General features: G+C 38.6%; 1 protein-coding gene across 1 annotated transcript; it reads right to left on the reverse strand.

Annotated features, from left to right (window-relative positions):
• Positions 1–3705: 3705 nt before the first annotated feature.
• ppp2r1ba (protein phosphatase 2, regulatory subunit A, beta a) lies at positions 3706–15885 on the reverse strand. Its single transcript, XM_026212433.1, has 15 exons — positions 15754–15885; positions 14792–14882; positions 14587–14687; positions 14246–14478; positions 13323–13470; positions 12950–13105; positions 10442–10556; positions 9797–9867; positions 8390–8524; positions 6457–6630; positions 6194–6254; positions 5901–6055; positions 5518–5660; positions 4944–5035; positions 3706–4729 (listed from the first exon to the last, which is right to left on the reverse strand). The coding sequence occupies exons 1-15, from the start codon at positions 15829–15831 to the stop codon at positions 4713–4715; spliced, it is 1770 nt and encodes a 589-aa protein (XP_026068218.1). The 5' UTR covers positions 15832–15885; the 3' UTR covers positions 3706–4712.
• Positions 15886–23308: the final 7423 nt, after the last annotated feature.

A 23308-nucleotide genomic window follows, 5' to 3' on the forward strand; every position in this document is an offset into this window, starting at 1 on the left:
CCACATTGCTCTTTGACTATTGGTAAACATTAACAGGCACGACCTAGATGATGTCAGCAGACAAAGTCAAGTTGTTTCGGGTGGAGCAATGATGAAAGATTACAAAAACAAATCATCTGTGAAATAATATACACCAATGGTTAAGCCTTGTAAGGCCAAACTATGTGCGTTAAAGTAAATAGGGTTCCTTTTGAGTTCATGTTGACTTTAAAATCACACTACCTACTTTAGGCTTATCAGAGTAAAATGGAGTAGTGGTAAAGAACAAGGTTACAGTACATGTTTTTCCTGATATTACGTTTGCTTTTTTAGCCACTGTAAACATTCAGACTTACATGGTTTAAACTGATCAGAATTAAAGGGATACTCCACCCCAAAATGAGAATTTTGTCATTAATCACTTACCCCCGTGTCATTCCAAACCCGTAAATGCTTCGTTTGACTTCGGAACAGAATTGAAGATATTTTGGATGAAAACCGGGAGGCTTGTGACTGTCCCATCGACTAACAAGCAAATTACACTTTCATGGTACTAAAAAGTATGAAATGCATCGTCAGAATAGTCCACAGTGGTTCAACTGTAACATTATGAAGTGATGAGAATACTCTTTGTACACGAATAATACAAAAATAACGACTTTATTCAACAATTTTTCTCTGCGTTTAAAAAGTATTTTAGTTTCTTCATAACGTTACGGTTGAACCACTGATGATAGATGGACTATTCTGACGATGTCTTTCGTAGTTTTCTGGACCTTGACTGTGTCATTTACAAGTCACAAGCCTCCTGGTTTTTATCCAAAACGAACAAAGCTTTTACAGGTTTGGAACGATATGGGGTGATTAATGACAAAATTTTAATTTTTACAATGATCTCACACAGTGTGCACTATTACTCAAACCGAAGTCCAGCAGGTTTAGAAACTTAAGTGTTGTGCCTTTCAATTCTTCTTATTCCTTTTTGAAGAATGTCTGTTTTTAGATTTAATTCTTCATTTACAGCTTCCTGTTTGGAAATTCAGTATGAAGCACCCTCTTTTGTCAGACAGATGAACCAAAGTCTCCATTTAGGTTCTATTTTGAAGTCCACTGTGTGGATTTTTCTGGAACCATACAAGCTACATGAGATAGCGGTCATGGTCCTACTGTACATGCCATTCAAAGTATAGCAATATCTAGAGTAATAGTTCTGACGCTTAAAATGGGTGTTGATAGTGAGTGTTGTCATTTTATGCCTTTGAAGGAAAGATCTTATTGTGACTATTTAGAATTTGTAGTCAGATCCTTCTTGACTATTGTTGATATTAATACCGACATTGAAAAGTGAACTGTTTTGTTATAGTCGTTTTTCAGTGATAAAATGTTTCCCAATATGTGATCACAATATGAACTTATTCAGTTGAAAATGCTGAGTTCTTTGCACAAGGGGGAATAAAAGTTGCGTTCCTTGAGTGAAAATGTTTGAGTGATATTTTGGTTGTAAATATCGAATCACATTATGTCAGTTCTGACTATATACTAAAACAGATGATGGCCTTTCATTGGTTAAAAGAATTTTGTGACATAAATCTGAGAGCTTTCTTACCCTGCATAGACAACAATGCAACTACCACGTTCAAGGCCTAGAAAGGTAGTAAGGAAATTGTTAAAACAAAAATAACGACTTTATTCAACAATTTCTTCTTTTCGGCATCAGACTTTGACTCACGTTCATGATATGCATCTGCACTCCTCTGCTTGCAAACAAACTGATGAAATAACTAATAAATTACATCTTTGCAGTGAAGAAGGTGGTATAAATAGATATATACAGCAAAAATAATGCTATAAGATTAAAGAATTTTAAATTTAAAACAAACAATAAGTGGTCTTGAGTGAGTCATTTAATTTGTTTGAAATGATTCATTATTTTTTTCAATTAATTAAAAACAAATTTAATCAAATGTCCCAGATGCTGTCAGCACAGAAGTATCGCATCAGAAATAAGTGATGGAATAGTTTTTACAATGGCTTGAGGTGGTTTTGAACTTATGTGAAAGGGTTAAAGCGAATAACGTGAGATGGAAAGGCACTTTGCAAATAAAATAAAAAAGTCATGTGACTTTGCGCTATGGGATGGCATAGCCTGACTACCCAGCGGACTGATTTCTTGTCGTCAAAGTATTTCTCCCAGAAACGTCTTAAATGACAGCATTCCCAAAGCAGGCATCCACTTCCAACAGCAATGACAGCATTTATTGTTTTGTGTGCTCGTGCAAGCTATTCATTTCATACAAAACTTATGGTTTCTACTTTTCTCAGTGATATTTAAAGCCAGTTTATCCGGAAGTGACGATTTTGATATTTTTGAATCAGTGAGAAAAAAATAAAATAAAAACTCACACAGGTTTGGAACAACACGAGGGTGAGGAAATGAGGACAGAAGATTCAATTTTGGGTGAACTATCCCTTTAAACAGAGCTTACTGTATCTTGAAGGAAAAAGCTGTAAATTAGCCATATGGTGCAGGCAATTTGTAACTGGTGTAGATCCAAATACAAAGAGTAGAAATGTGGCAACAATCATGTAAACCCTGGAACAGCTACAGTGTGTAAAATGGGACTTTATAAATAGCTGCTGAATGAACAGGAGTGTTGTTATAAATACATTTCCCTTGATGAATAATCTGGGCAGAACGGCACTAACACTCAAAAGGTGAGTCGTGATGTTCCAGCTGTAAACTGTTCATCAGCAGGCACGACAGCAGCACCTCCACAATTTAGACTCTAATTTTTCTAAATGAGAATTAAAATAAAATTATTTCATCACTTGAGACTGACAGGTTTTAGTTTATTTACCAAACTGAGTCTACCAATTATGTGAGGTGACATGTTAAAAATGAACCAAGCATTTTCTTAAAATTGGGATCTTTCAGAAGGATCTGCAAACCTGCTTAGACTGACAGACTTCTTTTTGCATTATTTAGCTCTTTTTTTTAAGGCTTTGTAAATAAAATAAGGTGACAGTACAATCACAAAGGGGGGTGGGTGACATTTAAGCCTTCTGGGTTTTAGATTTAAACGCCACCCAAGTGTTATTTAAAATTAGGAATACAATTTGATTCAGATCCAGATTATTTTTAAATGTGGGTGAAAATTTCCCTTAACATTACAGATTCACTTTCACATGGCCATTAAAATATAATTAACAGAATAAATAACAGAACAGTTGCATATACTACTTAAAGGTTTGGGGCCAATATGATTTAGTTTTTTTTTTTTTTTTTACAGAAGTTTCTAATGCTCATTAAAAAGCTTCATTTATTTGATCCAGCACTGCTTATTTTGGTGAAAACCATGACAATTTATTCTTGCAGTTATCTTTTCTAACAGCGTTTATATGGAATGGAAATGCTATGCCTTCAGTTTTACTTTCAAATGTAATGTAAAAAAAAACAAATGTAAAAAAAAAAAAATGGATGCCTTATTTGATGCCTCCTGCCAATACCTTAATGTTTTTTCTGGACAGGAGAGAAGTTTGGAGTTCTGAAAGTTCAGCGTGCAATGAAAACCTACTCCAAAAACTCATTTCAAAATTAGATTTCTCATATGCCTCCTTCAATAAACAGCTCTGCTGCGATCCTTTCCCAGCTTAGACATCCTCATGCTATATTGCGTTTTACTGTACATGATCTGATGGATTACAGAAGGTCGACACACAGTGAAATGGGGTTATATAATGTTCTTTATTGAGCTCCCTTCCATCAAGGGCAATGTGACCATATTCATATAAAACCCAAAGCACATTCTAATGACACTCATAACACAGAAGATACTACTATACTTGACTGCACTCTGAAGCTGAAGAAGAATCGAACAGCCAACATCACAGGCAGAAGCAATGTGTTACGGGAGGGAGTCTAGGATGCCTTGTGATTAATGAGCTTCTCAATACACTGACGGTCTACAGAACCTGTGTGCAAGAGGCATGCAGATGCAGTCATATAAAGGACACAATGTCTTTTTAAAAACAAAACAAAAAGAGAAAATGTGCAACACTATCAATGGCACAGAATTCCATTTAGGAATGCCCATCCCCTGTTATAACGGTTGCAGGAAGCAGATGGAAATTTGTCATGGTCCCTTTAAGAAGATAAGCACTTTTTTTGAACAGGGGAATAGTTTCAGAGCCCTCCATTAAAAAGAACAGCCACGTGGCTAGGGCTTTATGGGGTCTTGGTTCAACAACGATCAGTGTAAAAAAGGGCACGGGTAATCAAATTAAAGGTGCAGTAGTGATTCGTCCCGTTGTCATGCTGTGCGCATGCATGGGTCAACTCTTAAAATCAGCAGTAAGAGCAAAAGAGATTCAGTCCATCAGATCAGATGACTGAAGTTAAATCTGATGCCTCAAAACATCTATTTTTCTAAACCTATCAATACATTGTTACACTGATAATAAAACTAGTGTGTGACCCTAGCCTGAGGGTTAGCAAGTGAAGATGCACAGAGCAAGAGGGGCTCAGCGGAAGAGAATCAAGAGCAAGATGGTGTGTTTGGTGAACAACTGAACAAAACACTGGGAGAAGCCGAGTATCCCGAAAACATTTCTCACTGAAAGGGAACAGAGCACATTGTTTTATCCATAAACAGCCCAGTGGACGATCCTGGATGTCAATAAATACAACGCAGGTCAACTTGAGAGATGGGTCTTTCGGTCATCAAGTAGGTACATTAGGCCAGGGAAAGAACTTTGGGGAGAGAAAAAAAGAAAAGTCAGAACTGTATGTTTTTCTTTCTAATATCATTAAATAAAACATTTTAAGTCATTTGTTTTTAACTTAAGTGTTACATAATGGGTAGTCATGAGTTTCACTGATACAGGTTGTATTTAAGAATGATAGGAGCTTTCTGGTTTGCGTCAATAGTTGCACAACACTCAAGAGCAGCCGTTGCAGAACTCACCACTGATGGCTTCCTGGGCAAAATATTTCACATCCATGTCTTGATCTGATGCCAGTTTCTCCAGCACTGGCTTCACCTCTGTTTGCAGACAGCTGTAATAAAAATTACAACAACAACAAAAATCAAGAGCCATTATGTAGAAGTGAGTCGCATTAAGATAAATGTGACAATTTTTGACATAAATCAACTACCGTATTTTCCGGACTATAAGTCGCACATTTTTCATAGTTTGGCCGGTCCTGCGACTTATAGTCAGGTGCGACTTATTTATCAAAATTAATTTGAAATGAACCAAGAGAAATTAACCAAGAGAAAACATTACCGTCTCCAGCCACGAGAGGGCGCTCTGTGCTGCTCAGTGCTCTGTAACCTACACTGAACACATAGAGCGCCCTCTCGGGGCTGGAGATGGTAATGTTTTCTCTTGGTTCTAAATAAATGCAACTTATAGTCCAGTGCGACTTATATGTTTTTTTCCTCATCATGGCGTATTTTTGAACTGATGCGACTTATACTCAGGTGCGACTTATAGTCTGAAAAATACGGTACTGGTTAAATGTGGATGAACACATACTTGCTGTCCAGCACAGGTCCAATCTTCTGAAGGGACTTGGCCACATTGAAGCGTACATTGGCTACCTGATCATTGGACATCTTGAAAACTACAGGGAGCATGTGTTTGGTGGTAATCTCCTGTCCACACACCTCAGACAGAGCCTAAAACAGACAGTTACACACATCATTACCCCTGCAGGGGTTAAAGATTAATTTACCCATAATTTCTATAGATAATTTGAAATATTAAATGGATGATGCATCATTCCACAAAGAGAATACGAGACTTTACTATATTTTAAAGTCAATATTTGTACACATCAAACGCCGTATCAGCACCAACGCCATACATTCCTCTGTGACTCAGCAACTGTTTGTTAAAGCTGATTAGCTCTGACTCACATTAATGCAAAAGAGGGTAGTCATCCTGTGCAGGTAGTTGGGATCATTGGCCATGCCCAGCACTTTAGGCACAATGGTGTTCTGTGCCCACTCTGCTCCAAACTTCTCCACTAGCTTCATCAGGTTACAGGTGGCTGCCTCTCTGATGGCATACACTGAAGATCACAGAGAGAAAACTGTTAGTCGACTGACACTTTATATGATACAAGCAAATGGAATTGCAACTAGATTGTTTTTCTTGTGTATGGGACACGTGGAATTATAGTTATGAACATTCCTGATAAGCAACCTACCATGATCAACAAGCCACGCCATACATAGAGAATTGAGTTTTTCATCGAAGAACTCTACACCCTGCAAGCACGAGAAAGAGAAAGAAAGGATACCTCATATCAGTTAGGTTAGATTAGCTTAGAGTCCCAAGGCGACTTGACGGCAATAAGCTAACAAGATGATTGGTTAAATGCTTTAAGTGTAAAGAGAGACTGAAGTATAAGAACATTCCGATCTCTATTTCAGGATAAAGCAATCTAGGACATTGACGGTCAGGACTCACCAGCTGTCCAGCCAGAAGGGGCATGTACTCAATGATTGCCAGTCGTACTCGCCATTTGGCATCCTCAGCCAGCTCAACAATAGCTGGAAGCAGAGACTGGGAGAGCTGGCGGATTCCGATCACCTCGTTCACGCAGTCCAAGTTGGAGATGATGTTGAGACGGACCTCTGGACACTACAGGAAGGACATGACGAAAACGGTAACATTCCGGACAACATGCTAACAAATAACCAATCCAAATTAAAATCAAATACAATTAAAATCATTAGTTACAATATAAATACTGCAAGAAAACTAAATAAAATTTCTAAAGATTAAACCAATATATGATAAATAATCCAATGTAAATTATAAAAGCACATAACTAAGTAAAATTACAAATAAAACCGATACATATAAATGATAAGCCTAAGTAGGGCTGGACGATTAAGCGAAAAGGAATCAAAACCAAAATTCAGAACCTCTAACCGGTACAATTTTCCCATGTCAGTTATTTAGATTTTTTTTTATCCTACTAATACTTTCCCCTTAAAAACATACCACAACAGTCTGAGCTATACGGACGTGACCGTTGCACGTCTCGCACATGAGTTGTACATTAAAATGATTAAACTATTACACGCAGCCCAACTCAATGACAGTTCAAAACAGTGGATCAATCAAAAGACTGGAAGCGGGGAAAGCGGTGCAAACTTTTATTTAAAGTAGCAGTTTGGCATGGCTACTTTTGAATTTGATGTCAGCATTGCAGAGTAGGCATTCTGCGCTGCGTTTAAAAAATAACAATTAAATCCACTGCTGCCAGGATTCTGACTAGAACCAGAAAATCTGAGCATATCACACCAGTCCTCAGGTCCTTACACTGGCTTGATTTTAAAGTAAGTTTACTCGTTTATAAATCACTCAATGACCTAGGACCGAAATAAATTGCAGATATGTTCACTGAGTATAAACCTAACAGAGCACTCAGATCACTAGGATCGAGTCAGTTAGAAATACCAAGGGTTCACACAAAACAAGGGGAGTCCTCCTTTAGTTACTATGCCGCCCGCAGCTGGAATCAGCTTCCAGAAGAGATCAGATGTGCTAAAACACTAATCACATTTAAATCTAGACTCAAAACTCATCTGTTTAGCTGTGCATTTATTGAATGAGCACTGCGATGTCCGAACCGATCGCACTGTACTTTACGTTTTCACTGTATTTTATGTCAAATCATTTTAGATTTTTAAATGTTTTAAATTCATTTTTAATAAGTATTTTTAAAATCTTTTTCAAATTTTTAAATTGCTTGTTTTATTTTTATTTTTATTCTTCAGGATTTTTACTTTCTTTTATGTAAAGCACTTTGAATTACCATTGTGTACGAAATGTGCTATATAAATAAAGTTGACTTGCCTAAAGTCTTAAATTAATCAAGGTTTTGGTTTTAGGTTACATTGCCCGGCCCAATTAAATATATAAATGGTATGCCAAATATTACTAAAAATACTAACACTGATTCCATTTTCCCAATAAAAAACTGAAACAAAACAGCAAAAGAGCTTCCAATCTTAAAACATTGATCAATGCATGCTTTAGTCCAGGAGCTGGCTCTGTTCTATTTATTTCGTGCAGTCTGTGTGACTGACAGATGTTCAAAGACTTCTCCCAGGCAGTTTAAAGAAAAATTAATCACAGTACAGACAGCAGCAAGCAACAAAAAGTCCCAGCAAATAAAGAGATGATACGTGAGTGTGTCACACTCATCCATTCATCTTTCACTTCGATGCTTTCTGCTTTCCACTAAAAGGCTAGCATTAGCAATGCCTCACCTTGACAGGATCAAAGTGAGCAGTTGCACAGAAGTATCATCTGTGACTGGAACATGACGCAAATTACCTCAGCCGGACCTGTTCTGTCTCTCTAACACACACACACACAGCAGGCTTACCTCATCTTTGAGCTGGGCCAAGAAAAGGGGAAGCAGGTGCTCAATGGTGTTGTCTTTGCCTAAGATGGTGGAGAGGCCCATAATGACTGACGCCAGCGCAGACTTCACATGCTGATTAGTGTCTGAGACAAGTTCCTATCGAAAGAGCAAACAACATGCCATCAATGACCATCAATGCTTTAATACAACTTTTAAATAATGAGGTGTAATACCTGAAGTCTACATGGTCTCAGTAAATACTGCAGCCTAAGTATTTTGCTACTGATCCTCCTGGAGGATATTATTATATAGACTTTGTGACTGTAAAAGCAGTAGGGATACATTAGTCAATTAAAACTTAAGGAGTAGATATTTTTTGACTATCTGTGTAGGACTGTATTTTGGTACTGATTTACTGTTTTAAGTTTGTTTTTAATTCAAGTGTAACAACGTCAAGCTTTTTTTGGGGGGGTCCGACAATAAGAATCTTGCTTTTTGGCTTTTATAAAATCAATGAAGAACTTTTGTACAGTACTAAATTCCCTGGATTGTGCAAAAATGTGCACTGATTTTCTAAAAGTTACAGTACATGGTGTTAAAACGTTTAGTATCAAAAATATTTGTTTTTGTATCGATGTATTAAACTGATCCAAAGTAACAAAATCTATTAATCTGAAGTCACAATAAAAATATTGACTGTTGCCAAAAAAAAATTCTTTTGAACTTTACATTCAAAGAAAATGGTTTCCAATAACATTATGCAAATCCAACATTAAGTGGAATTAAGTACTGTTTTCAACATAATTACTCGTAAATGTTTTAATATAGCAATGCACATCCAATACATTAATTAATACAAGCTATTCTAAATTGTAAAATATTTTATAATATTACAGTTTTACTGTATTTTTGGTTAAATAAATTCAGTCTAGGTAGCGTATAAGGGACTCTTAAAAAAAAAAAAAAAAATTAAAGAGTGAAAACAGACCAAAAACTTTTGAATGGTAAGGTACATGAACAATTTAAAAATGTTCAGCCACTATTATGAAATGAAAACACATGCCTGGGATCAGGAAACATTCATATTGCAGCAGGAAGATCTTACGTAAAGCAAAAAGAATATTCAAGTCTACATGAATGCGGAACCAAGAGATTCACTGTTTATGTTGCTTTGAAACATGTCGAGAGCAGAAGTGTGCTACAGCCAGTAGGTCAGAGCACAGACACAATGACACACTGTTAATCTGATCTTGTTTAAGTCTTAGACACTTCGAGAACAGATGCTGACTCAAGAGGTATCTGCCAGTAACTGATCCTGGCTTGGAACTGCGCACCAATTAAATGTGATGAGTACTGGAACAATGAGGAACAAGTGATCAGTCTGAAATGTGACCGATTGCAGAGACGCTGAATGAAGAAGTTTTTTACCTTAACACAGGGGAGAATGTGTGTCATGATGATTGTCTCTCTACTGTCCTCTGGCAAATTTTCACAGAATTCTGAGGATAATAATCAGTTCGGGTAATCACAATAAGAACATTTCATAAGAAAAATACCAATGTAATTTCATGATTATCAGAGAAACACAGTCTTTCAATCACAGTTTGAAATGCTAGCTACAAACAAAACACAAAATCCAAAGATGTTTATATGACAAAACTATTAAATATTATTTGATTCCTTAAACAAGAAACGGACTAAACAAAAAAAAAAGAAAAAAAGTTAATTTAAGCAAATACTACATTTGTATATGAATCAATATTTTTAATAAATAAATGCCACTTTAATTTATGTTTTACACTTAGATTTTTCATTCCAATTCTGAATTCAATTTCAGTGATTTATTGTGGAATTGCAGGAGCTTAAATACATGCTTAACTTATCGACCAATATTGTACATTACACGTTTTTTTATTTCTCAAGAATTTTGAACTATGCAACTTACAGACATGTGCAACACATTTTACTGAACATATATTAACTATGATTATTTAAACCTATTTTGCAAATTAACAGATTGATAATCAACATCCTGCTCATATATTCCAGGGCTGCGTTGGTGCTTTTTCTCACCTTTGACTTTGTTTGCAGCAGCAGCACGAACCTCAGCCTCACAGTCTTTCAGAAGGTTCTGGAAGGCTGGCACTAGGTCATTCTTTGTGATTTCTGGACCCACAGCTTTCTGTAGCTGTAAATTCACAGAGACAAGCATGTCACTTCATATTTCCATTTCACTGTACCACTTCAGCTCTTCCTGCAGACGCAAGGACAAAGCCACTTCCGAAGCATGCTAGGATACAATCAAGGCTACTCTAGCACTGCACGAGAGCTGTGCTACTTCATTCTCATTGCTAAATCAGATCAAACTGCCACTGCTCGAACCCAGGATATTTCTAGGTATTTATATCACTGTATTCAACATTTCTTTTTCCTGTAAAATATCTGACATTACAAGTGGCTCAAGAGAATACAAAACCATGACCAGATGAAACAAATTTTATCATATTATTATGGAAAGAAACTGCATTTAGGTCAAGTTGCACAACAATGAGCAGTGTGCATTAGTGTAGGATTATAGAGAGCAGCAGGGCTCACAGGTGTGAGAATTCAGATTTTCGGTTCAGTTAAATAGGTTCTATCCTATTCGATTCACAATTTAATCCGATTAACGATTTGATTCTGCATTCTTTTAAGTGAATTCACAGGATTATTTAAATGCTTCACTTAAATTCTTTAAATGCTTAACCAAGGGGCAAATTACACAGCAGCCTTTATGGTTAGAGAACCATAGGTTAGAGAGAGAAAAATAAAATAAACTAAAATAAAAACCTTTTGTCCATTGTTAGCTGCTAGTTTAATGATGCTGTGACATATACAGAAATGTATGCTAAGACTGGGCATAGCAATCATTTCAGAAGTGACAAAAGTCAAATACAATTATTTTATGTATGTATTTTTTTCTTACTTTGAATTTGCTATAAGAAATCAAATACAAAATTTGCCATCTATAATTTTTTTTCCCCAATGGCAATTTTATGATTGTTTTATATACTACAAACAATCATTTCAATTTTCTGCACAGAATAAGGTAGAAAATATAATTTAGCACTGCATCATTTGTACACTTTATGTATTTATTGCCTTCAGGTTTTCATCCGAAATAGCTTAAATTGTGTTCTGAATACGAACAAAGCTTTTACGGGTTACGGGCCAAAACATATTTATCTCATTTTCAAAAAATAAAATGCTATAGTTTTTCACTCTTCCTCTCCATCTGCGAATGATGATTCTGAAAGAAAATGCGCCTTATGTCTGTTTGCTATACCAACAAACACTACTTTCATGCATATGATTATCAGATAAACCTCACGCTTTTATTTCAAGGTTATTGTTAATGCTGTGATTATTTTAACAGCTTTCTTTGTACATTCTGTTCAACAACATTGTTAAAACACATTTATCATTCAATGGCACGGTCCACATGCTTTAGACCAAGGGTGTCAAATTCCTGGAGGGCCACAGCTATGCACAGTTTCGATATAACCCTAATTAAACACATCTGATCCAGCTAATCTAATCATTTAGGCTTATTTGAAAACTACATGGTATGTGTCTTGTAGCCGGGTTGGACCTAAAGTCTGCAGAGCTGCAGCCCTCCAGGAACTGAGTTTGACACTCCTGCTTTAGACACTTACATTTTTGCTCCAACCATACAATACAACTTCAATATAGCATTACTGGCCACGAGTACTATGCAAAGATCACACATCAGCTGCACAAAAAATGCCTCCGTGAGATGAACTGAATGAGAGCACAATCTTTCATTTTCATTGCATCTTTCATGTAATGCATAAAAAGTGCTACTTTGCAGACTTTACCGGAGAAACCTCTCTCTCTCCCACTCTTAAAGCACCTCCTGCCAGCAAAAAATGTATTTGCATATATGGGGGTGGGGGAGTGCAGCCACAAACAGAGTGCAAGGCTGTGGGAAACACAAATGTAACCACAGTGTCCTCAGCGGTCTATGGAGACTATATTCGTTGGTGCATCCCAAAACACAACACTTTTAATGGCTCTTTGGCACTGACATTGTACCTCCAGCAGCCACAGCAAGAAAACAGTAATGGTGGGCCGCTGCTTCTCACTCAAGGCTGTGTATATGCTAACAGAGCAGAGCGCGTCATAAATTGGTGGAACTTTCATCGACTATGTGATCATAATGTGGAACTGCTTGTGTGGAGAGACTGAATGATTATAAAACAATGAGTAAGTGGATTTTTAACAATGTAGGCTGCTTGCTTTCACAAACTGCAGCCAAACAGCTGTGTTCAAACACCTTATAAAAGGGATTTTTACATTCTAAGGCACCTTTAAATAAATGCACTCTAGGTAAGCATAAGATACTTTTCAAAATCCTACAGCGCCTAACCTGAACAGTAATGTAGTTATACCCATGAGGAGAATTATGGGTGAAAAGAAACCTCGCTGCACGGAAATGGAATTTTGTGATAAACACTAGGATTTTTCAATAAAATTCAATTACATATAACTAACTTAACGCTTGATTTGCTTTTGGCTTACATCAGAGAATTTGTCGGCAACCATGTAGCGAACCCTCCAGGATTTGTCCTCTGCTGCCTGGCGCAGAGTGGGCATTACTAGTGCTTCCAGATCCTCTTGTGGCAACAGAGTGGCAATGCTGACACCAGCCTCCACAGCCAGGAGACGAACAGAGTCCTGCAGTGATGTAAATGTTTGCATTCAGATGTCAGAAGAAAGCACTTTGATATTTGCCATACAATTCTGCTCCAGCACAAGTTACATAAACGCAATGAAAAACTTTCAAGTCTCCAATGGTCTTGTCATGCAACACGTCCTCAGAGACTTTAGCTGTGGTTTGAGTAATGACGGAATTAGACTGTGTATATTTCAGTGAGTATTACTGAAACCAGACCTGTTCATCAGATGCCAATGCAGTGAAGAGAGAAATGATGTCACTCTTGACATACTCCAGCTCTAACACTTTGGCAAATTCGCCCAGCTTGGAGGCGGCTGCACGGCGCACCATGGGAGTATCATCAGAACACAGGGTACGGAAGTGCCTGAGGAGAGATGATACATGTGTTAATATGTTTCCAATTACACAGAAAAAGACGACGATGAGGTAGAGACTTTCCTTTCCACTTTGGTTATTGTAACAATAGCACTACATAACTATAATTACCTTTAGTCTAAATGGCTATTCACACAGAGTGAATAATTACCATAATAAACAATAAATTTAAGCAATACATTCCTTTGGAGACATTCACACCAAGGACAAAAAATCTGATGTCAGAATGTGCTACAGGTTCTGTATCTTCAAGGTTCAAATCTCAATAAGATAGAAGGCAGCTGGAACCCTGTTTCACAGCTGCTGATATTGTCAATACAAAGAACATGCAAAAGACACAGAAAGAAGTGATGTGAAGTGAGAAAAGATTTAATATACATTTAAACTGGTGTGAATATTGTGTAATCGATTAAAAATATGTCAAGATCATGTTTTACCAGAAAATGAAAATAAAATTTTATATTATGCCTGTATTAGCATCATCACAATAATGTAAAAGGGGAAAAAATCTAATATCAATACTTCAGATTCTTGAACTGCTTTAAATTGTATTACATCTATCTTTTTACTGTAATATCTTTATGTACTTGGCAGAATTAACAGTAATGAGACAGCAATGGGAATCGCTTTTGTCTTATTATTTTTTTTAAGTGCTTCTTCAGTGTGCTGTTAGTGTGAATCAATCCTGCATTAAATGTATCAACATTTCCAAAACGATAGTGCAGTAGAACATAAAACACTCCTCACAAATATATGAAACTTACTGGCGGATCTCAGCTTTGACTGTACTGGACACTCGTGGGTAACAGACACTGAAGAGTCCACAGGCAGAGGTACGTGACGTGAACCAGTCTCCACTGGCCAAACGCTTCACCAGAGGCTCAAAGTGTACTTCCAGGTCCACTGGAGAGTGCTCATGGGAGATCTTTCGCAGGGACTCCACTGCCTTGTCTCGCACCACTGTCTCTTCAACTGTAGCCAAACTCTCCAAAGGGGGCTAAAAAAAAAACAAAAAAACTCCTCAGCAAATGAAAAGCAAACAAATTCAAAGCAGGAATTATTTCATTTAATCAATTTCAGTATGAAATCAAGTCAAAAAGCTTACAAGGAGACAATGCACATATTCAGGGCCTCCAACCAGCATGGTGAAGTTCCCCAGTTGTTCAGCAAGAGCAAGCAGAACTTCATCCTCATCATAGATGGTATCTGATCAATCACAAAATGAGGAATTGAAAGTTAAGCATGAGAAGAATCAACTACACCTAAAATATATCTGTTGTTGTCATTTCAGACAGGGAAAAAACACTTACCTGTGAGGAAAGGCAGAAGTTCAGTGCGTGTTCTTTCGACACCTAGAGCCAAGGCGATGGTGGACAGTTTCTTAATGCTGTTCAATCGTAACTACAGTAGAAAAAGGCAAGAAATCTATTAGAACAGAGTCTTGATATATATAGCTGAGGGACAAAACAGACTATTGGTTTAGGTTTACAACCTATACCGTTTAAATGATGGCTTGATAGAAGACAAACTATAAAAATAATGATATCTTTCCCAATCCATTGAGACCAAATAGATTACACCATTTATTTCCTTCCTTGATTCCTAGAATTATCACAGTCCTGCATCTTTATAAAGAGAGCAAAATGAGCTCACCTTTTGGGGACAGTTGTTAATAGTCAGTTCTGATGTATTTTAAAAATGTAAACATAATATGAAATAGATATCAAACGCTGTTAATATAAATTAAGTTATCTGGAAAAAAAAGAAACCTCACTGAAAAATCGTATCGCTAGCGGTCGCTTGAGTGGCTTTTCGATGAAATGACAAACTGTCAATACGGTGTTAACAAACTACTCCACATGCATGCTTATTTTGAGCTTTACAATGAACTAGTGATTAACTTAAGTAAGCGAGTCAATGACATAACAGTTAAATCACAGAACAGCTAACGTTAGCAGTGTTAGCAATCACAAACTGCTCTGCGTCACACTGTTTTCACACGGGAAATTAAGTCATATGACATAAGTCAAACAATACATTTGGTTGCGCTAAATCGCATGCTGGTGGCTTTATCTGTCTTTTTTAATTTGATATGTAATCTTGTAGGGTCTCAATTACTGACTTATCTTTTAGTTGCTAGCCGGTTTGCTAAACTAGGACAGGCCCATGTTACCGGTTTCTGTTAGCTATTCGTGTTAAAATCAAGCCTACGAGTTAGTCTCTTTCTCAAACTTAGTAAGTTAGTTGGTGTTAAAATACGTATTTTGTTTACCTGAACATCTTCATTTCTTAATTCATCAATTAGCACGGCGATAGGGTAAAGAGAGTCGTCGCTGTCTGCTCCTGCCATCTTGGATGCTAAGGCTGCTTAGCTAGTTCCTGCTACGGGGTTTCTCACGGCTTCCTGTACACAACCATAAACATGAGCCCAGAACACTAAAAACAGCGCACAAGCCCAGCCCAGCATGACTGTAGTCACAAAAATATATAATTTTCTGCAAAATAGCTGGAGTGATTCACTATCAAGGTACATTTAATTATTGTATATGAATTAATATATTTTAAGACAAAATACTTAATGTTATTAAAACAACAGTTTTCAACACCTAATCTTGTGTGCAGTGTTGGGCAGTAACTTGTTACTAGTAATTTTAATAGTTACAGTAATAAATAGGGTTGGGTATTGTTTACATTTTATAAATTCCAATTAAGATTAGATTCTGCTTGTTGATTCCGATTCTTATCGATTCCTAATTTCGATTCCAATGTGGTTAAAAAAAGAAGTCAAACATTTAGATATTAAGCATATTTATTCAGTGTCTCTTTTTGCAAAACATTTAATTGCTGTTGAATACAATAAACAAAAAATTAGCCAGCAACATAAAAAACTGGATTCAATTGAGTTGCAAAAAAAGATCTGCATGATTCTGGATAGATTTAGACTTTTTTTAAATGGAGGTTGTAATTTTAGTGCCCTTTCAAACATTGAAAGGGTAAACTCCTGTTTAATCTGTTACTGAAGCCTGATTTGTTCATGTTTGTTCACAAACCAATGCCACTTTAGCCCACCAGAATGCAGCTCGATTTAATCAGAATCTTCTTCTTCAGTGATGAGGATTATCTCGTTTTTCCAAGTCTCCCCTGCAGCCATCCAGAGTTTTCTAAAACAGATTTCTAAAACATGCAAGGAGCCTCACTGAGAGAATATGAGTTTGTCCAATCTCCACTCACGTGTTGCCTTCTTCACCTCCGGCTCTGCTATCCCACTTTCTTTCTCTCCTTAGAGAAAGAAACAGCGGAGCAGTGGCTCTCTCTCAATGAGTGCAAGCAGCGTCACGTTGACCCTGCCTCTTTCTCTGCTTTGCCTCATCTCATCTTCACACAAGAGGATCAATGCCCCTCCTCTGCAGTGAGTGGCTTGGTTTCCTTTGGCGCTTCTGACTTTTCCATTTGACAGCGTCAGATGCTGAAAGATGGTGCGCTTCTGGCAACAAGCCCGAAGCCCTCCTTCCATCCCAACCATCGCGGGTGAAACCAGACAGCAAGCTGATCTGTGTTCTCTCCATGGCCTTTAAGATGAGTGATTCCTGCCGGGATGCTGTCAGCCACCTTCCCGCCAGTGGCCCACCCCGTTCTCGCTTGTGGTTCACAAAGAACTGAGCAATACGTGGTGCACCCCCTATTTGGCCCGAGTTAACTCCTCAGTAGCTCTCACCACCGTTGACGGCGCTGAGGATAAAGGCTATAGCAAGCTCCCCCTTCTATAGGAGGTGGTAGCTGCTCACTTGTGTCTGCTGTCCGCCCAGGGATTAAGGCCCATGTAGCGTATCCCTCGAAGCCTTGCAGGACCACTTTGGCTCTGGCCAATGGGGCAAATGCAGCGGCTGGTCAGGCCTGATCACCATTACATACAATGGCAGTCCTACAAGTGTTTCTGGTTAATATCTGGTTGCTTTGACTCTGCGCACTACGAAAGCCACAGCTAGCCTATCTGCAAGAATATGATCAGCTTTGTGGTGTTGGAGTGGCACCTTAGGCTGAACCTTACTGCAATAAAAAAATAGTTTTCCTTGATTCCCTGGTCTCTCCAAAGGGCCTCTTTGGCCCCGCTGTGGACAGGTTTGCACAGCGCTTCTCATAGGCTCAGAAGACATTGCAAGCGCTGCGTCACTTCCTTCCCAAGCGCTCTGGTGTTGCAGCCACTAGCCGCCAGAAAGCCCCATTCACTCAGCCCACAAAGGGTAGGGAAGTCTGAGCCCAGTCTTCAGTAGAGCTCACAGACAGAAAAGTGGTTTCCTTACCCGAAGCACCAAGGCCCACACCCTCGACTAGTGCTGGACCCTGAGCTCCAGAAGCCATCCTGACCCATAAGAAATAAAGACGAACGTGTCAGTTCTTACCTCGGCTTGAACTCCCTCAAAAACAGTTTGCCTTCACCCTCCATCCCTGTCATCATCTCTGAGCGATGGAGTTTTGTTTCCCACGGGTCACCCCCTGCAGGTGCAGCGTGTACCTGAATGTTTTACCGTTGTGATACCGGACCCAAATACTCAAAAGGGTGAATTTCCTCTTTCCACATTTACACACGTAGATATCAGTTCCCTGCTCCCTCACAGCGAACTTTCATTCACAAAATTAGATCTACTTGCATCCCGGTTCAAGGCCTGGGCAGTTCATTTAAGAGGTATTATTCACACTTTGGTTCAGGACAACGTTCTCCGTTTTACAGCCACTAATTCCTCGTTCCCAAAAAAATGGCAGGCTAAGACCAATTCTGGATCTCAGACATCGCTCACATATGTGCCGGCCATTCAAGAGGTTAACTATCAAACAGATCCTCGCGCACATTTGCCCCGAGGACTGTTTTTTATCAGTAGACCTGAAAGATGCTTACTTTAACAATAACATAGTCCCCATCACAGGCCATTCTTGAGACTCGTGTTCGAGGGAGTAGCCTACCAATATACAGCCCTACTATTTGGACTGTTTTCTGGCCCCTCTTTTACTAAGTGCATAGATGCAGCTGTTTCCCCTCTGAGGCAGATGGGAATCCGCATACTCACCCACCTTGACGACTGGCTGATCCTGGCTAAATCAGAACAGGAATTAGCCGCTCACAGAGTGCTGTTACTCAGCAACTTGGAGCACCTCCGGTTGAACATCAACCTTCTGAAGAGTCATTTGTCACCCAGACAGCAAGTAGTCTTTCATGTGAAAAATTTTGGACTCTGCCCAGATTCAGGCTTTGGTCACCCCGGAATGGTTCCTGACTATTAATCAACTAGTGGTATCGTTAATACTTACGTCTCAACCCTCAAGGTTTTTCAGAGGCTGTTGGTGGCCTCATGGCAGCCAGCTCCTCTATGATTTCCTTTGGGCCTGCTTCACATGTGGACTCTCCGATTTTGGCTCAAAGACAGAGTCCTGTCCCACGCTTAGCACCTGGGCCACTTTTATATAAAGGTAAGCCAGTGCTGTATCAAAGTTGTGGCCCCTTGGACAAATTCACCCCTGTTTCAGTCAGGTGAACAGTTGGAACTGACCTCCAAGAGAAAAGTGTTTATGACTAGGATTGGGTACTGAAACCCGGTGCCAATATGAAGGTGGCAACCCTGCACTCATCACACCAACACTGTTTCCTCTAGTGAAAATCTAGCCCTTAACACATATGAATGCATACTTAATAAGATGATCATGTTGGTATTTTCATTAGAAATTTTAATATTTAGTATAAAACATATTACAGTGCATGTGGCATACCACAGTCATTCACATAACTGATCGAAGACAGTGACACATAGCACTATGTCAATTCACAATTCAGAGATACAGTGGAAATATTATGTGTGGTTTTGTATTAATGCCCAATCCCAATTCTACCCCTTTCCCCTACCCCTCCATTTCGCACCTTCACATGAGGGGGTAGGGGTGTCTCGATTCTCTGTGCAAAGGCAAAGTGGCTACAGGAGAATGGACCCTAGAGAATGGGAAGGCAGAGGTAGACCTCATTGCTTCAGAAGACAGCTCTCACAGCCCAACTTATTTCTCGATACAGCGAGATGCTTTGGCCCATAATTGGCCCAGTGCCCAGCCAGTATGCTTTCCTCCCGATAGCCCTCCTTCCGCAGGTCATCAAATGGGTCAGGGAGACAAAATGCTCAGTTCGCCTGGTGACCCCACTCTGGAGGAACCAGGCTTGGTTCCCTGAGTTACTGCAGCTCTCCGTAGAAGCCCCATGGCCGATACCAGTGAGACAAGATCTTCTCTCGCAGGCAAAAGGTCTGATTTGGCATTCCCCAGCCAGAGCTGTGGAGCCTTCATATATGGAGCCTTAATGGGAGCTTACAGCTTAGAGATGTATTAGATCTATTGTTTCTAAAGTAAATGAAACAGAGTTGTAAGCTTCTAATGTAATTGAAACTGATTGTGAAGTTGTGATAATTTTGATAAGATTCTAAAGTAACTGAAAAGACCCAAAGCAGTGTGGTCTAAGAATTATTTTATAACTGTTGTGTTTATAGTGTAGTGAGTCTGACGCACCGCGACGCTGTGATGTTTAATGCCCAAAAGCAGTGTTGATTTCCCTGATCTGTGGCTTAGTAACCTTTTATAAATATAACATAAAATCCCAAATAGTGTGATTTTGTCCAACATACTGTGACAGTGTTACATTTTTAACAGTTTAGTTTAGTGAAGTGTAAGGCCCAAAGGAGTGTGGCCATGTCCGGAGAAGTGAACAATTTAGTTCAGAAGCCCAACGTAGTGTGGCTGTTTTATTCATTTGCGTCCAAAGCACAGGAGCTGTGAATAATTCGACTAACAGGTGTCTTAAAGCAACTAGATAATGTTCATTTGTTAAGGCACTTCAAGCTCTTCTTCCTCATACAACGTAACTAAGAAAATATTAGAAGATATTAAAACAGAAAACTAGTTGCTAAATTCTCAAGTCAGTGGCTATGTCATGTCATTGAGTAATTGTGAGGCTGAAGATATAATTTTGAAGGAACAGATAGCAAAATTGATAAAATAAATGTCAAAGTCCGAAACAGAGAAAGATACATTTCGATGTTTGTATGAAGCGACAGGTAGACAGTTTTTACATGCCCAATCCAGTTCTGAATATGACGAAAATAACTGCAAGGAAGCCTTTAGTCAATGACATAATTCATCAGATGATTCTGTGAGATTCCCAATAGCACCAGTGTGAAGAAGACAGACTGGAAATGAGAGGGTTCTTGATCAAAGAAATGACAATAGCCAAGCTGTTCGACAACTGTTTTTGTTTACAGCAGTGGGTACTTTTGAGCTTGATAACTTTACTTTTGAGCCTGAGTTTTTGTCAAAACTGGAAAAGGTAGTGGATGTTTATAGTGTGTCAGACGAAGATGCTTGTAGACTTCTTATGATCTGCATTCCTCGCTCATTAACTAGTACACTCTCACCGGAAGTTTGTGACAAAAGAGAAGACAAAGGTGCAAGGAGAGATTCTCTAATTAAACTTGCTGGGTCTAATTTGGTTAGCTTGAGAAAGATATCTGAGTAGACAATGCAAATTGGGGAGCATCCTCTATCATTTGCATCCAGGTTGTGAGAAATTATCAGCTGTTACAGTGGTTTGCCAAATGCAACTAAACAAAACCTCATGTTTAAGTCTGCATTAATTGCACAGAGTATTTCACACAGAAGCCGTTGCACGTAGATGTAAATACACCATACAAGCAAATAATTTCCAAAATGACACAGCATTTCACTGCAAGAAGTCAAATGAAAGCTAGACATCCAGTTGCTGCTTTTGACAGGAGAGAATGTTCTAGATTATCTAATGGTTTCCATCAGAAACCAAAGAAATTAGAAAGAGTAAATTCAGAAGGTGTTATGCATGTGGAAAAGCTGGTCACATTGCTATACATTGCCAAGACAATGAGAGAATGAGAAGCTTTGTCCGTCATGCATGTGGAAAGGATGAACACATAGCAAGGCACTGTTTGAAGAAAGGTAGAAAAGATCAGGAAGTTCTTTGTTTTGATGGTGGAAGGATGGGACACAAGGCGAGACAGTGTCACTTCTCACACATAAAGATGGGCTACCGCGATTTGCTTAAGAAGCAGTTTAGAAACCCAGTTGGCACTGTCGAAAGGAAATAAGGAAGAAACCATCCACACATTGCCAGACACAGCACTGCATGAACACGACTGTACTGTAGTCACAAGCAGATGCTGATGTGAATTGGAGGAATTGTTTCATGATAGTATCATATTTTAGGAAAATATGTTTATTATCAAAAGGGGGGTGATTCTTTATCATTTCTGAGAAATGTGTTCATGGCATTAATATTTTAAAATAATTAATGAGAAATTCTTTAATTGCATTTTGTGATTAAATTTCTATAGCTTTGATGTTTTGAATGTGAAAAGATTTTTGTGGGGTAAAGGGGGGGGGGACCTCTTCTTTTTATCTCGTTTCAGGTATAAGCATCAAGATGTTTGTTTGAAATGTGTACCTCCTGGAGAAAGATGATCCGGTCATCTGAAGGACAAACAAGTGGAGCCAGGGGACTTTCACAAGATAATTGTCTTCTTAAAGAACAGAGTGATCATCAGAACCAGAAATCAAGAGATTTCAAGAGAACTCCAAGCCTAAAAGATCTAGAAACCCCGAGACCCACAATGACATGGATGTACCTGACAGAACTTCACAAACTGCAACATTCTCAGACCTCAGTCTAAATGTAAAGGTGTCATGCCTCAGACTAAAAGGCTTCAGTCATCGAACAAAACGGCATCGCGCCTCGGACTGAAAAGCTTCAGGTCTCAGGAAAAACGATGTCAGGTGTCAGGTCTCATACAATTAGGCATCAGACGACACGAACTCAGGTGGAGTATCGCGTTGCCCCACCACATGTGATGTCACACGCACGCCGTTCAGAGGAAGTGGTGTATAATGGTTGATTGATGGCAAAAGGAGGTAAGCAGTGTCTGATATATTATATATTAACAGTTTTATTCAAATGTTACACTACTTATGTTATATAGGGAAGAAAACATGCATTTCGAGTTTTAAAAAGTTAGTTAGCCATATTGCAACCAGCAAGCTTTTATTTTGGCAAAGTAGTAAAATTACCGTCTGAGGATGTCTTAAAATGTACACCGTACTCATAGTAACGACAGAGGAAAACGGTGCATAGCAACGACATGGAAGACGACACATAGTAACGACAAAGGGAAACGACGCATAGTCATGACACAAGCAGCTTTGACACGCAAGACGACACAGTCAAACGGACAGATGACAGGAGTAAGTTGAGACGACACATAGCATAGACAGACAGTATGTCGACATAATTTTGGCACAAATGGAACCCCATAGAACATTGTCTACTGAATGCACACACGTGGACAAAGGACGTCCACACTGAGAGAATGGACACAATGCAAGTGACAAAATGTTAACACAAACACACAAACATGCACGCACACACTGTGTTGTCTATGTTTTTGATCCTTTGGCTTTTGGCTATGTTTGTACTGTCATAATGTTTAGTACATTTAGAAAATCCCTTTTGCTGTTAAGGTTATCAAGTGCTACCCCCCCAAAAAAAAAAAAAAAAAAAAATGTTTGTATGTCATTTTGCCAAATTTTATGGAAATATTTTTATGGAAAAAAATTGAAATATTGCCATTACAATGATTTTGTAAGGAGAAAAGATTATATGAACACTGATGTGTAAGTTGTGGCATTACTTTACTCTCTGGCATTACATACCCACTATGATTATACCCACTTCCCTCTGTTCCCGAAATAAATTGTATAAAAATCTTTCAGGAGAA

The sequence above is a fragment of the Carassius auratus genome, chromosome 30 (assembly GCF_003368295.1).
Source record: "Carassius auratus strain Wakin chromosome 30, ASM336829v1, whole genome shotgun sequence".
Taxonomy (NCBI): Eukaryota; Metazoa; Chordata; class Actinopteri; order Cypriniformes; family Cyprinidae; genus Carassius; species Carassius auratus.